Source organism: Chinchilla lanigera, unplaced genomic scaffold (genome assembly GCF_000276665.1).
Source record: "Chinchilla lanigera isolate Chin_1 unplaced genomic scaffold, ChiLan1.0 scaffold00018, whole genome shotgun sequence".
Classification (NCBI taxonomy): Eukaryota; Metazoa; Chordata; class Mammalia; order Rodentia; family Chinchillidae; genus Chinchilla; species Chinchilla lanigera.
Genome location: NW_004955419.1, coordinates 4,110,931 through 4,127,464, shown reverse-complemented (window position 1 = coordinate 4,127,464; position 16,534 = coordinate 4,110,931). Strand labels below are relative to the sequence as shown.

General features: G+C 37.8%; 1 protein-coding gene across 2 annotated transcripts in view; it reads right to left on the bottom strand.

The window, feature by feature from the left end:
* The window catches only part of Dennd1a (DENN/MADD domain containing 1A), a 484,908-nt gene extending 477,538 nt beyond the window's left edge, over nucleotides 1-7,370 (bottom strand). For both annotated transcript variants that reach the window (XM_013513192.1, XM_005382503.2), the window contains exon 1: nucleotides 7,210-7,370. In XM_013513192.1, the coding sequence (XP_013368646.1) occupies nucleotides 7,210-7,331 (122 nt within the window). In that variant the 5' untranslated portion in view covers nucleotides 7,332-7,370. The remainder of the gene's footprint in view (nucleotides 1-7,209) is intronic.
* Nucleotides 7,371-16,534: the final 9,164 nt, after the last annotated feature.

Sequence of the window (16,534 nt, the reverse complement as noted above, 5' to 3'; positions counted from 1 at the left end):
AATGGTAACTAAATCAGATACTACCTTTTTACAGACAATGAACAGCAAGCATGAAAAGCTTAAACTTACGGCAATTTAATGGATCTCTACTTCCAACCAAGATGGAATAACAGGGACCACTTTTATCCTTCCTCCTAAAACAACCAAAAAACTATCTACCTATCTATCCATCTATCAAATAATGTTTTTCAAGCTACTCTAGGTCAGACAGCAAAGCACAGTGATCCCTTAAGAGATGGAAAACAAATGAGGTGAATCTCTGATTGCCTCAGATTATTGAATAAGCCCAAGAATGATTATAAAATACAAAAACACCAAGCATCCAACAAGGTAAAATATACAGTGTCTGGCATTCAATGAAAACTCACCAGGCATGCAAAGAATCAGGAAAATATGATTCATAATGAGAATACATATTAGAATCAGCAGAAAGGACACTGTATAACATTGTTCTAGGTGTTCAAAAAGTTAGTTATGGAAGATTCAAAGATGACCAAAAGTAGACAGACGTGGTGGCATATGCCTATAATCCCAGCATTTAGGAGGCTGAGGCAGGAAGATTGCTTTGAGTTTGAGGCCATTCTGGGCTAAGTAGTGACTTTTGTTCAAGGGCTACCTGGAATACACAGTGAAACCCTCTCTCCAAAACAAAACAGAACTGAATTTCTAGATATTAAAGACTACACCATAAAAAATACACTACATGAGACTAATAACAGATTAAATACTACAGAAAAAAAAGACTAGTGAACTTGAAGATATAACTGATATGATCGGGCTGAGACCCACAGAGAAGCAGATCAGACCTTCTGACACAAGAGGAGTCTTTATTGGGGGGAGCGACATGGTGGGCTGCCCAGCGGACTAGGACAGCCCTGAGCTGAGCAAAGCATGGGGTTTTAAAGCTGTCTTTTGGGGAGGGTGACTGTGAGCCAGAACATTTTCTGGGAGGGGGTGTCCATGGGCCAGAACATTTTCTGGGAAGTGGGTGTCCGTGGGCCAGAACAGCCCGAGGAGGGTGGGTTGTTTGTAAGAATTGAACATCTGGTTCTGCCAAGGTGGATGAGGGTGAGGTTGGCTTTTGTCGAGGGGAAATGGAGGGGAACAGGTGACGAGGAAGGAGTTTTTATTAACTCCTTAATAAAAGAGCTTAAATTTCCCACGGGGGGGGGGGGTTGCCTTGTGACTTATCAATAACCACAAAAAGTATTCAAAATGAAACAGGACAAAAGGAGGGAGGACCAGCAACAAAACAAAGCAGAGCATCAGTGACCTGTGGGACAACTTCATGGAGCATAATGTATTGATAATTAGAATCTCCAAACAGGGAAGGGAAGGCAGAAAAAAAGTATCTGAAAGAAGTAATTAGCAAAAACTTTCTAAATTTGATAAAAGCTATGAATGCAGAGGTCCAAAAGTTCAATTCCAAGAGAAACAAGGAGAAAACTAAGACATATCACACACAAATTGTTCAAACCTAGTGATAAGGTTACATCTTAAAAACAGCCATATACACACACAAAAAAAAATTACATTAAGAGGATCAAAGATTAGAATGACAGCAGATTTTTCATCAGAAACACAGCAGTTGAGAAGCCAGCAGAGAAACATCTTTCAACCACTGAAAGAATATGACAACCTAGAATGTCTACAGAGTATTTCAAAAGTGAAAGCAAAACAGATTTTTCAGACATTACATATATTGAAAGAACTTATCACCACCAGACCTGTGCCACAAGAAATAGTAAAGGAAGTTGTTCAGGCAAGAAGAAAATGATGCCAGGTAGAAATATGGATCTACAAAAGGAGACTACACAGACTAAATAAGAGAAGTCTAATGATCATCTCAACAGATAGATATGGTTTTACTGGAGAATTCTAAACATTTAAATGTCAGAATTAATAGTAATAATATCAATTAGAATTAATACCAATTCTATAGGAAATCTTCCAGAAAAAAGAGGAAATAACTGCCAGTATATTTTATGACCAATTTTACCCTCAATCCCAAACCAGTCACAAACAATAGTTCCCCCAAAAAATATACATGTATATAAAATACAGGTATACACTATAGACCAATGTCCCTCACATATACATACAAAATTCCTTAAGAAAATTTTTAGCAAATACAATTCAATAACGTTGACCATGACCAGGTGGGATTTATTCTAGAGACACCAAGTTGGCTCAATATTTGAAAATCAATCAATATAATTTACTGTATTAAAGGACTAAAGAAGAAAAATCAGTAACTTGAACTAATACAGAAAAAGTATCCGCCAAATTCCATACACATTCATGAAAAAAATGCAGAAAACCAAAAATAAGGAGGACTGTCCTCAAGTTGATAGTGGACATCCATAAAACAGCTTACAGTTATCATATGTCCTTACTGGTAAAAGACTGAATACATTCCCTCTAAGATTGGGAATAGAACAAGGAAAATAAACACTCCTCTAAGGAGGAAGGTGATGAAAGGGGAAAAAAAAAAAAAAAAAGCAAATGGATTAAAAAGGAAGAAATAAAACCGTCTTTATTAGCCAGGCATAGTGGCTCACACCTGCAAGCCCAGCACTCAGGATGCTGAGGCAGGAGGATTGCTGAGCTTGAGGCCAGCCTAAGCTACATAGTGAGTGCAAGGCCAGCCTCAACTCATAGCAAGACCCTGTTTCAAAAAACCAAAAAAACAAAAAAATTATCTCTATTTACAGACAACATGACCGCCTACGGAGACTCTGGAATTAAAATTGAGGTTATTCTATTTTCCTTCATTTGTCTGCAATTACTTCTATTTCCATCTAATCTCCTAGGAGTTTCTTGTACTCCTTCCCTATGGTGTCCAAACCTAAACCATCAACTTGGATTGCCAAGGATACAAGACTTCAAAAGCATATGCCATCATATGAAAAATTGGTATACTGTGTCAAAATTAAGAATTTCTGTTCAACAAAAATTGACTAAAGTTGAGCTATTTTATCTTAAATCTTATTTTTTCTGTGACTTGGAGCAAACTATCCAACATTATTCAATTTTGACAACTCTTGGAACACCTGCAGGAACATAGATTGACAATTACTAAAAGCCAGGCATGGTGGCACACGCCTGTAATCCCAGCACTTGGGAGGCTGAGGCAAGGGGATTGTTTCGAGTTCGAGACCAGCCTGGACTACAAAGTGAGCTCAAGGCCAACCTGAACCGCATAGCAAGACCCTGTCTCAAAAAAAAAAAAGAGAGAGAGAGAATTGCTATAAATTCATCCATCATTAAAAAAAAAACTTAATTACTTAAAAAAATATCAGGAGTAGAGGGCCGGGGATATAGCTCAGTGGCGTAAGTGCCTGCCTGGCAAGTGCAAGGTCCTGAGTTCAATTCCCAGTACCAAAAAAAAAAAAATCACGAGTAGACATCTGACAAGCCAAATGAATCAGATTTTTCTCTTCTTCAAGAATCCAGAACTGTAAAAAAAAAAAAAATCCAGAACTGTGTCATGGAGCTCAAGCCGATTATGGGCCTGTTCTGAAGTATATGTCTCTGAGCTCTTTCATCAGCATTACCTAAGACATTTTTTTGAAGTAAGAGATTGCCAGGTCCCAGGGATTCTGACTCAGAAGATCTGGGTGGGGCCTAGACAAAGTTAGTCATCCCTCTGCCCAGATTCTGACATGTAACAAGGCAGGTTTGGGAGTCATTTAAGTAGCAATACTTTTAACTGACAAGGGACCCATGTTAGGCCATGTGCAAGTAGGAAGAGCAATTGAGAGAAAGGAGGGAGACAGGAAAGCCAACACCACGCTCCTGAGAGAACAGAAGAGCCCAGCGGTTGTGAGGTGCCCAAGTGACCTGCAGCCTCACTGCCGAGAGATCAGGGCTAGCCTCTCAGAGACTTGTCACGGATGCCCACTTGAGTAACTGCTGTCTCGTTTGTTAACCCAAGATTATTCATGAACAGGAAAACATGGAAAGTTCAGCTATAGTAGGTCTGCTTACCTACCCAGGTAAATTATAAACCACCCACTTTTAACCTGAAACATCTATACATTTCATGTAGATCCCCTGCTCTACATTTTACTGATAGATGGTACTTAATTAATCACAGCTATTAAAACCTATAAGAATGTGAAAAGCTTTTTTAGAATAAGAGAAGTTCAGTCCAGTCCAGGCCCTCAGACGCTCACAGAGACCTTCAAGAGAACAAAAAAAGAATCTATCAACTCACCAAGTAACCCCTCAGAGCAGAGTCAAAAGGAAAGCCAAAACGCCACACTGTAAAATAGCAAAAAGGTGTAGTTGAAAGAGCACAGTCCTAGAATGGTGAAAACTGTCTGCTTGCCTGCCCTGGTTCTGGCACAGAACTGGCTGTGTGGCTTTGAGCAAAAAAGAAGAGACAATAGTGGGCAAGGAGGTCTGAAATGTGAGCAGGCGCTGTCTACGCCATGACCCTAAAAGACCTCCCTCTCTAGAAATCAATTTCCTCATCTCTACACAGAGCACTAAGAAAGATCTCTCCAGTTCTGACATCTATGTGTCACTTACAATGACATCATTCTCTTTACCCCTATTTGCAAAATACTAAGTTATATTTTAGGTATTATTATGAAGGTTCAGGATTTCTGCATCAAAACATAGATTTAGATCATTACAAATGCTAATTTCCCAAGTTCCCAACTGATAAAAGTTCTTTGTCTTTTGTTTCTTTTGTTTTTGTTTTTGTTTCTTTGGTTTTTTTTGTTGTTTTTCTTCCAGTACCAGGAATCGAACTCACAACCTTGCGTTTGCCAGGCAGGCGCTGTGCCGCTGAGTTAAATCCCCAGCCCCCAAAGTCCTTTGTCTTGAACATCAATTCAACAAATGACATATATGAAAGACTTTGTCACCAGCTTTAGGGCAGTGCTATTTACCATGGGGTAGCACAGAAGGGAAATGAAAGTGGTCTCTCAAACAGACCTCCTTTTATTGTTCTCTATATCTGAATTTCAAATAAGATTTACTCTGACAAAATGTTTCACAGCTTTAGAAACAAAAGTTCAAAGAGCACACACACATACAAAACAAAACAAACATATACAATGGATATGGTTACAATCCAGTTTACCAATGAAGAAACTAAGGTACCAGTTGGTTAAAGGTGTAGCCTAAAGTCAGGCACTTAGGAAATGAGGCAGCTGGGACCAGAACCCAGGTCACTGAGATTCACACTCCTAACTACTATGCTAAGCTCAGAATGCCACTGTACAACCTAAAATTTAAGACAAAAACATAACACTGCCCAGGGTTTTCAAACATTTTTTTAAAAAAGTTATTAATATGACATACAAGACTATTTGTAAGTAAGCCTGAGACAGATCCTCCTGGTTCATCTGTCCACTACTGTGACTAACACACATGTATTATGGTTATCTGAGTTTTTCATCAGGGCTCACCCTCCTATATGCCTTGTGTATACATTTACCCCTGAGCTATTTCAGAAGCGCTACACTTAATTTTACTATTCACTGTGCTATTTCACTCAAGCTGTTTCACCATGCTAAGCCTGACTTTACACACTTCACCCTCAAAATATCCACACAACAGTACTCTGAGGTATAGAGTATTTGCAACATTTTACAAAAGTAATTGTCCTGTAGACATTAAAAAAGCAAATATCTTGCCCAAAGGCAAAAGTGTCTAGAGTGCCAGTGTATGAACTCAAACCCAATCTGGTCTTACTTGAAAGGACATGTTCTTGCTCACAATTTCCCTGCCTAAAATGCGTTCCATCTCCTAACAATGCCCTATTCATTCAAGATGCATCTAGACTAGTGCTTGACAAGTAGTTAAGCACTTAAGAGAGATTTTGCTGAATGAACAAATGCCTCCTCCTCTGGAGGTTTCTCTTACTCCCTTATAAAACTCAGTTGCTCTCTCCACATTATCACAAGACTTGTTTCAAAGCTCTATTATGAGGCTTCCCAGGTGGCATGCTATGCTTTCTACCTATATGTACATATTACCCACTAGACTGGCAAGCTTGTTCACTTTATCTCTGTATTCCCAGCCCCAACAAAAGGCCTGGTTTTTAACAAGCACTCAGTAAGTTTGTTAACTGAATGAAATTCCCTGGGGAGGAGAGCGATGAGTAAGGGACTCATGATTCATATTAAAACTTATTTTTTTCCTGGAGAAATAAACAACATTTAGAACTGTGATATACCCAAATGGGTGCTCTATAAATATTTCTAGGTTTCAACAATCATCTGAGGCATCTAAATTTAACTCATTCAACACATATTAGGAGTACTCTAAATATATACAAGATAATGGCTCTCAAGGAGTTTACAACCAAGGCAAGGAGACAAAACATTATAAAACGTAAACAGGCAAAAGAAACCTGTCATAAGAAAATAAATGACTAGATGCCATATAACTAGTAAAGTAAAATGTTGTAGACTTGTAAATTGAAGACATCATTCCAAGCTAAAGCCAAGGTCCAGATTATCTAAGGAATCTAAGGAGTCTCTTTCTGGTCAGCAGCAAATGAAAGAAATAGAGACTGTACAGTGTGTTTTCCACATAAAGATATTTAATTCAACTGTAAAAACCATTCACAATCTCACCCCATGTTTCTACTGCCTTTTTTGGTATAAAAATGTAATTTCCTTCAAAAATTATGCTGTTAGGAGAGAATCACTTTTATGTGGTTCTACAAAATGTATTTTTTTAAAAAAACCTTTTAGTGCTACAAACATGGCAACCGTTTTAGAACCAGTGAACTACAGCAGTCAGGAAAGGGATCATGGGGCGGGGGATATAGCTCAGCGGCACAGTATCTGCCTGGCAATGCAAGGTCGTGAGTTTGATTCCCAGTACCAAAAAAACAAACAACAAAAACAAAAACAAAACCACCTCAAAACACAGAGAGCTGTAAATTTGTTTCGCCAGGTGTGGTGGCACACGCCTGTAATCCCAGCAGTAAGGATGCTGAGGAAGGAGGATCATTGGGAGTTCGGGGCCAGCCTGGGCTACAAAGTGAGCTCAAGGACAGCCTGAACTGCATAGCGAGACTCTGTCTCAAAAAGACAGAAAAAAAGAGGGATCATGAATTTGGCACTGAGAAGAAAAAGGAATATGAAGTGAACTGTGGGACAAACAGAATATGGTGGGTAGAGAAGAAACTGTAAGCAGGGGAAATAGCTTGACCAAAGCAAAGAGGTGGTGGAAGAATGGTACCTAAACCAGCCTGACTGAAATCTGGAAAAACTGTAGCTGCAAATTCCATTCTGGCAATATACCAGGCTCAGCACACTTCTGATCCTCCATTGAAAACAACTATAGAGAATGGATTCTCCCATCTTCTCAAATACACTGACGTGCCTGCAAGAAAATAAGGAAGGTTCAGAAGAACCAAGTAAGGATAGGAAGCTAGCAGAACACCAATGCGTACAAATTAGCTTCCTCCTTTAGTCATTTACTTAGTCCAAATGCAAATTTCATTCTCCCAGTCTAACAGCACTCAAGGAACACTAGGAAAAAACTAAGGGTCAGGGTAATGTGGAGAAGGTAAAAGATATCCTCTCCCTACCATTTAAACTGTAACTACAAAAGTGATCAGAAAACTCACACACACACACACACACACACACACACACACACACACACATCTCAGGAAATGGAATAACTGCTGGTTTCAAAATTTGGTGCTGGGAAGAAAAGTAAATATTCCTGCAAGTTCAACCACAAAATAACCCTAGCAGGATTGCTACTAAATTGTCCCCAAAAAAGAGAAAAACTTAACTCAGAAATTTAAGTTTAAATGTTTCCAAACTAGAAGTGGCCACAGGACACTAACCAAAGTGTAAATCTTCTCTTAGAAATTTCATTTGAACCTCAGCCTCAAAAATTTTCTCACAGAAAGTTCCAAGAAATGTGAGCTCATGGGCAAAAATCAGAAAAACCTTTGAAGAAGCAAGACCATGAAAATGGGCTCAGAAATAAAGATCAGCAGAATCAGACCTTCAAAGATTTCAGATACTGGAATTATCAGATAGGATAAGAAATAAATACTTGAGTTTAAAGAAATAAAAGAGATTGAGTAATGAATAAGAAACTATCACATGATCAAGCAAAAATTTAGAACAAAAAAAAAAACACTTCTTAAAGTAACAATGTAACTCAATGAATAGCTTTAAAAGTAGAAAAGATATAACCAGAGAGAAAAGTAGTGAATTTTTAAAAACTACATAAAAGAGTGGTCAGAGAGGAAGTACAAAAATAAAAGTCTAAAAAGCAGATATGGAAAGTGTAAGACTAATCAATATTCCAAAAGAGAAGGGGACACAACCAAAAGCTAGTTTTAGAAAGTTACTTTTAATGCTGTGTACCTTTCAGGGTACCCACCTTCCCGTAGTCCTTAGTCTGCAAATAGCTGAGCATTTTCCAGAGCAGAACACACATATTCAAGCAGTCCAGAGCAAGATAAATAAAAAGAAATCTAGAAGTTCTGGTTCCAAGTAAAATATAATAGGCACACTCTACCCTATCTCTCCACAACTATAAAATATATCTATAAAACCACAGCAGAATGCATGGAGTGCTAGTTAATGAATCTAGTATAGAAGATACAAGTCAAAGTACCACCAAACCAGTGCTAAGTTTACCACTGTTTTCTTCCATTATCACTCAGCACGGTCTCAAAGTTAGCATGAACTCAGCAAGGCCGCTCCAAAACTGAAGTGGGCATAACATGGATTGAGTCAGTTCTAAGAGAAGCCACACGGTTCAGACTTAAGGAGGGGGAAAGAAGCAGTGTTCTACAGGCACCCAATGCATTCAGGGAAGGTCCGTTTTTCTCCAGAGAAGGTGCAGCCTTAAGAGGAAGAGAAAAAAAACGTTACTTTCATTTCCTGGCTTCCCACTGAGAGGCCTGCGCTACTGATGCAGTCATGAAAATGCACAGTGAAGCAGGTGAAGAAAAGCTCCAACATTCTGGTTAGCAGAACAAAAAGGTAGGGGCTAGAGACATGAAAAGGTGGTAGAGAGGACAGCTCAGGAAAATGACTGTACAGGTTGTTTTTGAACACCAGGGCTCAACTCTGAGCCTACCAGCAATGTAAGAGAATGTACTAGCACTTGTTTTACATCCTCACCAATACTTAATATTATCTTTCTTTTTAATTTTAGGCATTCTATTCACAATGCAGGGCCTTTCTCACATTTATAATTTTCATTTCCCTCATGCCTAATGATGCTGAGCAGTTTTGTGTTTATTTGCCACCAATGTATCTTCTTTGATAACATGTCTTTTCAAATCTTTTGCCCATTTTCTTTACTGAATGATTTGTCTTACTGAGTTATAAGGGTCACACCTATATAGTAAATATCATATATACAAACATATGTATGTTTCATTTGAAGGCACCAATGGAAATTGAAAGAATTTTTTTAGAAGTCTGGCTTATCTTTTCAGCTGGCACATTTTGAAGAGGAGATTTTCATTTGAGAAGGTGAATTCACTATTCTTTTATCATTTGTTCTTTGTGTCCTACATAAAAGGGTAGATTTGACAGCACTGTATCAATAGACTGGAGGGATAAAATTACATGAGAGGTATCAAAGATAACTCCTAGATTTCTGCTCTGGATGAATAAATAAATGAAGCAACATACCCCAAAATTATCTCCTGAAAGAACACCCATCATCCACTGTTAAAGCAATTCACCTTTTCTGCACTTCCACTTCCACTGACCTCCCAACAGCATTCTCTACACTGCTTAACTATGTCTCTCTCTACTTTTCCCCTTGGTTCAAACCTTAAACCTCATTTTGCTATATTCCACCTAAAAAATAATAATAGTATTTATAGATTCATTTTTCTCACCCATGCCAATGATTTCCAAATCTTCCTGGTAATAGTGATAGCCAACATGTATTGACAGCTGTACTATGTAAAAGACATTAAGCCCATCTTATAACTGCCTGCTCAATGTTTCTCCTCAGCCTACCATTAGTTACACTTACCAAATTCATCATTCTTGACCTCAAGGACAGTTCTCCTCCTGACACATCCATTTCTATGAATGGTACTTTAACACCACCAAACTGGAACCCTCTATTCTCTTCTCTATATGCAGTTAAGGTAATGGTTCTCCAACTATGCTACTCAAAATGTTGGAGGTTTGGGAGTGAGACGAAAGCCCAAAAATAACCTTTTCCCAATTTGCATGAAAAATGAGATAATATAATTTTAAGTTTTCCTACCGTAAGTTTTTCTTAACCTTTCCTCACTTGCTACTGTCTACTCTGGAATGTATATAAAATAGTATCTGATTTAGTAAGGAAAGTAGTTTGAAGCTTAATATATAAATATTTCATAGTGTTCCACAGAATACCATGACTTTTAGGTATTCCATCACCTGCACATGTTTAAGCACCACTGAACTAATAATTTGCAACTTATATTCCCGCTAAATTGTTCGTTCCTGTGCAGTGTGAAACTTTTCCTCTGAGAACATCAGACCAAGGTGGTAAAGGTCAGACCAATTTGCCTGAGAAAATATTGAGAAGTAGGCCATCAGGACACTATAAATTTCTTCCTCTTAATTCCAGGCTATAACTACCTATCCTGTGACACCAACAAGAATAACCAGCTTATTGGTAAAGTAGCAACAACTTTCAATGAGGAGTACAAGAATGAATGACTTTATATTCTAGTCACAGCAAGACACCCTAGGCTGCATTCTCCAGCTAAACCAGCACATTCTGGATAGTTATTCTCTGCTGATTATCAGCATTTACTCCACAGATAGAGCATAACAACATCAGCCTAAGAAAAACAATAGAAATATAAATATTTATAATCCCAAAGGGAATTGCTAAAGCCACAAGATTATGGTATTAACAGTCATGTAATACCAAAACAAACATAAATAGGAGAAGTTAAATTTATGATTACTGATCATGCTCTCTAAAGCATGAAAGCCGATCAACATCAAACTTCTTCACTTAGTTAAAGAGTTATTCAGGAACCTACTAAGTTCCTACTATGTGACACATATGCAAGTCACCCAAGGTTTGGCAGTAAGACTCACACAATATCCCACTTTCTGAAGCCCACAGACTATGAGAAAGAAAATCAAAGAATGGTAACAACTAGGTCTGAAGGCCACAGTGCCTCCAAATACATCAGGAAGGGTCAGGGGTTGCTCAGAAAACACTTCTCAGCTACAGCTCTATTTCAGCTGAACCCTAAACAATGAGAAGTCACCAAGAGTGGGGTTCTCAGAGGTGAGAGGTAAGGGTTGTTACAAATGAAACTACAGTCAGACTAGCATGGAGGAGGGCACACTCAAGAGAGACACGGAGGGCAATTCCAGTTCTCCCTGTATATAACCTATATGCCCCTGAGCAAACAACCTAACATCTCTAACTTTAGTCACTTCATTTGTAAAAGGCAGTAATAATAATTCTCACCTCATAGGATTATAGTGAGGATCACATAATATAATACATACAAAGTTATGAGCTCTCCACTTGTTAGCTCTATGACCCTGGGCACCTGGGAAACCTATGTCTTTCTCATCTCTAAAATAGAGACCATAACAGTGCCAACTCCATAGAGTTGTTAACGAGAATATACTGAAAAAGTAAGTGGGAAGCTTTAACAAGGTAACAAATGTGAAGTACTTTAAATAAGTACTAATGTTTGAAAGAGCGCAATATATGTTAGCCATTGTTTATATTAACAGAGTTGAGGTCTCAAAGGGTCTAAGAGCTAAGAGTATATTCAGTGGTAGAGTGTGTGCTTAGTATGTACAAGACCCTGTGTCAATTCCATCACCAAATAAGTAAACAAATGAATGAACGAATGACTTGCTGTGTCATGTTTTATATATGGAATTTAACCTGGAAAACACAGGAAGCTACTGAAGAATTTTAAGAGCTAAATTGACATGATACTATTTGGCCTCTGGAAGCCTCATCCTGGACCCTCTAGAGACTGGACTAGAGAGAGGCAAGAATGACAGAGTGCAGTCAGGAGGCAGTCTAGCCTTCCTGGAGAGGAGAGGACAGTGACCTGGACCAAGAGGACAGCAGTCAAAGAGACCAATGTATAAGTTAAACAAGATGTTTGTATTAAGATGTGGCCTGTCCCCTGCGTCTTACTGATCCTACCCTTTGTTCCGCACCCTACCTTCCAACTAACAACTCATAAATTTTGTTTAGTTCTACTCCACATTACTTTGGAAGTAATCCCCAAATGTTATCTTTACATCCCTTCCATGAGCTTCAGGTCCAAATTTCAACAGGCCCTGAAAGCTCTCCACAGATAGTAACTTCACATTTAATATAATCCAAATCAAACCAATCATTTTTTCCCCAGAGAATCTCAATTTCCTTATTTTTAATCCTAGCTCCAACATGTTCTCTCAGTCACCTAGGATACAAATTTGGAGTGATCATTTATCTGGATGTCAAGACCTTTCTAGTCTTCCGATACTATTTCTTGACAATTCTCATTGATACCAGGATTCTTGAAATAAAGGCAGTATCATGCAAAAGAAAACACCCAAATATCAGCCCCCATTACCTCTATTTTATTATAGCAAATTAATTCATCTTCCCTCTTCATTTTGCCCTTCAGTCCTGCTTGTACTCATGGGTCATACATGAATGAGTATTACAGACTGAAGCCAGGGCCTTCACACTTAGCTACATCCTCTGCGCCCCTCCTTTGGAGCAGGTTCTCACTAAATGACTAAGTTTCTCAGGCTGGATTAGAACTTGTGATCCTCCTACCTCAGGATCCCTGAGTGCTGGGATTATAGACATGTGCCCCAACATCTAGCTTGAATTATTTTCAAAATGATGTAGTTATATTGGGAGCCAAGCCTGGTGGTACATACTTATAATCCCTCCAAGAGGCTGAGAAAGGAAATCACGAATTCAACAACCCCAGCCTGGTCAATTTAGCGACTTAGCAAGAACCCCATCTCAAAATAAAAAAATTAAAAGTGGGCTGAGAATATTGCTCAATGGGAAGATGCTGGATTCAATCCGTATGGTACGGGGGGGAAATGTTATATTAGTTATAATAATTATACACAGAATGTAGCTAAAGTCAAGAACAACTCTATTGGAAAATAACGTAAAATTTTAGTTTCCATTATGTGTTGTTAATTTAAAATATGACCATATTAAGCAGAGAGAAAATGAAATTTTATCTTAGTGAAAACATCTGCTAGTCACTAGGAATTCAACTGGGAAAAATGAGCACAAACCAGTTGTTTCGCTACAGATCTGAGAAGGGATTGTGGCTATCACCCACAGGCTCAAAACACAGTGCCCATAGTAACTCATTAACCCACCCAAGGCAAACAAAATCCACATAGAATTCTGCTTATTCAAAGGCATTTGAATACGAGACCTGATAAAACTAATGCACATGATAAGAAGAAATATCTCTTGGAAGAATATATCTTTGAAAAAGATTGAGAAATGTGATTTTAAAAACTGGTATCCTTAAATAGAACAGAAACAACACTGCCTCCCCCAAACAGGAACAGAAAGCTACAAGGGAGAGGAAAGAGGAAAACAAGACAACAAAGAGCTTTTATTTTTATAAAAGAGCCCAGCATGACCTTGATATCAAAATCTGACATGGACAGTACAAAAAAGGAAATTATAGCCAAAATCTCCTCCATATATAGGTACAAACATAAGATAAACAAAATATCAGAAAATGAAATATAGCAATATTCAAAAAAATAACATGACCACATGCAAGGTTGATTTAATATATGAAAATTAAAACTCATTACATTCACAGGAGAAAAAGGAAAAATGATATAATCATCTCAAGAAGTACAGAAAAAGAATATGATAAAATTCAACACAGGAATGGACAAAAACTTTTCAACCTGACCAAAGGCATCTAATAAAACTTACAGTAACTGAAGATTAGCAGTTTTCCCTTGAATTCAGATACAGAACCATTATGTCTGTATTTACTGTACAAATTTATCATCATAGCAGATGTCTTACCAGAAAAATGAGGCAAGAAATAAAAGATACAAAGATCAGAAAGCAGGAATAAAATTATCACTATTCACAGAATATAGCAATGTGTACATAAAGAGTACAAAAGAATATACCAACGCATTATTAAAATAAAATAAACATCAAGATGTGGGATAGAAGGTCAATATATAAACAAGTAATATATTTCCACATATTCGTGACAATTAGAAAGTAAAATTTTAAAAGAAATACCATTTAAAACAGCATTTTTAAAAAGCCTATGAATAAAACCAACAAAAAATGTTCAGGACCATACATTAAAAACTATAAAACACTACTGAAAGAAATTAAAGAAGATATATAAGGAGAGAGGTTATCATCTTAATGGACTAAAAGACTCAATATTGTTAATATCAATTCTCTACAAATTACCCTAGAGATACAATGCAATTCTAGTCAAAACTGTGGAAATTCACAAGGTGATTGTAAAAGTCAAAAAAATCTGCAGAACATTAAAACTGAAGAACTTACAAGGAACTAACAGAATGGTTTTCTTCTTTTTTTTTTTTTTTTTTTTTGGTCTTTTTGAGACACGGTCTCGCTATGCAGTTCAGGTTGGCTTTGAACTCACTTTGTAGCCCAAGCTGGTCTCAAACTCTCAATGATCCTCCTGCCTCAGCCTACCGAGTGCTGGGATTACAGGCATGCACCACCATGCCTGGCATGCAGAATGGTTTTAAAGGTTTAGTAATTAAGATAACATGGTATTGGCCCAATGGCAAGAATAAAATCCAAGAGAGATATGAAAGGAATAAGAATAGGAAAGGAAGAAGTGAAATTATCATTATTTGCAGATGACATGATACTCTACATGGAAGACCCCAAAAACTGCACCAAAAGACTCCTAGAATTAATCAACAAAATTCAGTAGCGTAGCTGGATACAAAGTCAATACTCAAAAATCAACAGCATTCCTATACACAGACAACAAACATGCTGAGAGAGAAATTAAGGAAATTATACCTTTCACAATAGCATCCAAAAAACTGAAATACTTAGGAATTGATCTAGCAAAAGAAATGAAAGATCCTTACAATGAAAACTACTGTACTCTGAAAAAGGAGGTTGAAGATTTCAGAAAATGGATAGATATTCCTTGCTCATGGATAGGAAGAACCAACATTGTGAAAATGGCCATACTCCCAAAACTGTTGTACAGATTCAATGCAATCCCAATTAAAATACCATTAGTATACCTCACAGATCTACAGAACACATTCCTAAAATTCATCTGGAACCAGAAGAGACCTAGAATAGCATCCTGGGCAACAAGGACAAGTCAGGTGGCATCAAAATCCCTGACTTGAAATTATACTACAAGGCCACTGTGATAAAATCAGCATGATACTGGCAAAAAAAAAAAAAACAGACCCAAGGATCAATGGAACAGACTGGAAGGTGCAGCCACAACCACAAACACACTCAGCCAACTTTTTCTGACAAAGGGGCCAAACAAGGTCACTGGCAGAAAGACAGCCTTTTTAAGAAACGGTGCTGGAAAAACTGGTTCATCACATGCCCAAGACTGAATCTAGACCCATGTCTATCACCATGCCCCAAACTCAAGTCAAAATTGATCAAAGATTTAAATATTAAAACAGAAACACTAAATCTACTGGAAGAGACAGCAGACAAAAATCTTAAAGACATAGGGCAGGCAAAGAGTTCATGAACAAAAACCAAACTGCATGGGAAATACTTCAAAGAATCAACAACTGGGATCTCATCGTATTGAAAAGTTTTTGCACATCTAGAGAAATCACCAACAGAATAAAAAGAAAACCCACAAATTGGGAAAAAATTTTAGCTGACTGTCCCTCAGACAAAGGCCTATCTAGAACATATAAAGAACTAAAAAAAAAAAAAAAAACAAAACCAGCCCCCCCCCCAAATTTAAAGACGCAATCCAAAAATGGGCATCTGAGATAAATATACACTGCTCAGATGAAGAAATACAAATGGCAGACAAATAAAAAATGTTCAGTATCATTAGTCATTCAAGAAATGGAAATTAAAACAACACTGAGATTTCATCTTACCCCAGAGAGAATGGCTATCATCAAGAAATCAACCAATAACAAATGCTGGCGAGGCCATGGGGAAAAAAGGAACCCTCCTCCACTGTTGGTGGGAGTGCAGACTGGTGCAACCCCTGTGGAAACCAGTCTGGAGATTACTCAGTAAACTAGGACCTGAGGTCCCATTTAACCCAGCTATTTCCCTTTCAGGTATTTTTCCACAAGAACTACAAACATCATACCACAGCAATATATATGCACCCGTGCACCCATATTTATAGCCGTGCAATTTGTAATAGCTAAACTGTGGAAGCAACCCAAATGCCCATCAACTGAGGAATGGATAAAAAAGATGTGGCATTTTTACATAATGGAATATTATTCAGCTATAAAGAAAGATAAACTTAAGGCTTTCATAGGTAAATGGATGCAACCAGAGTCCATACTCATAAGTGAAATAA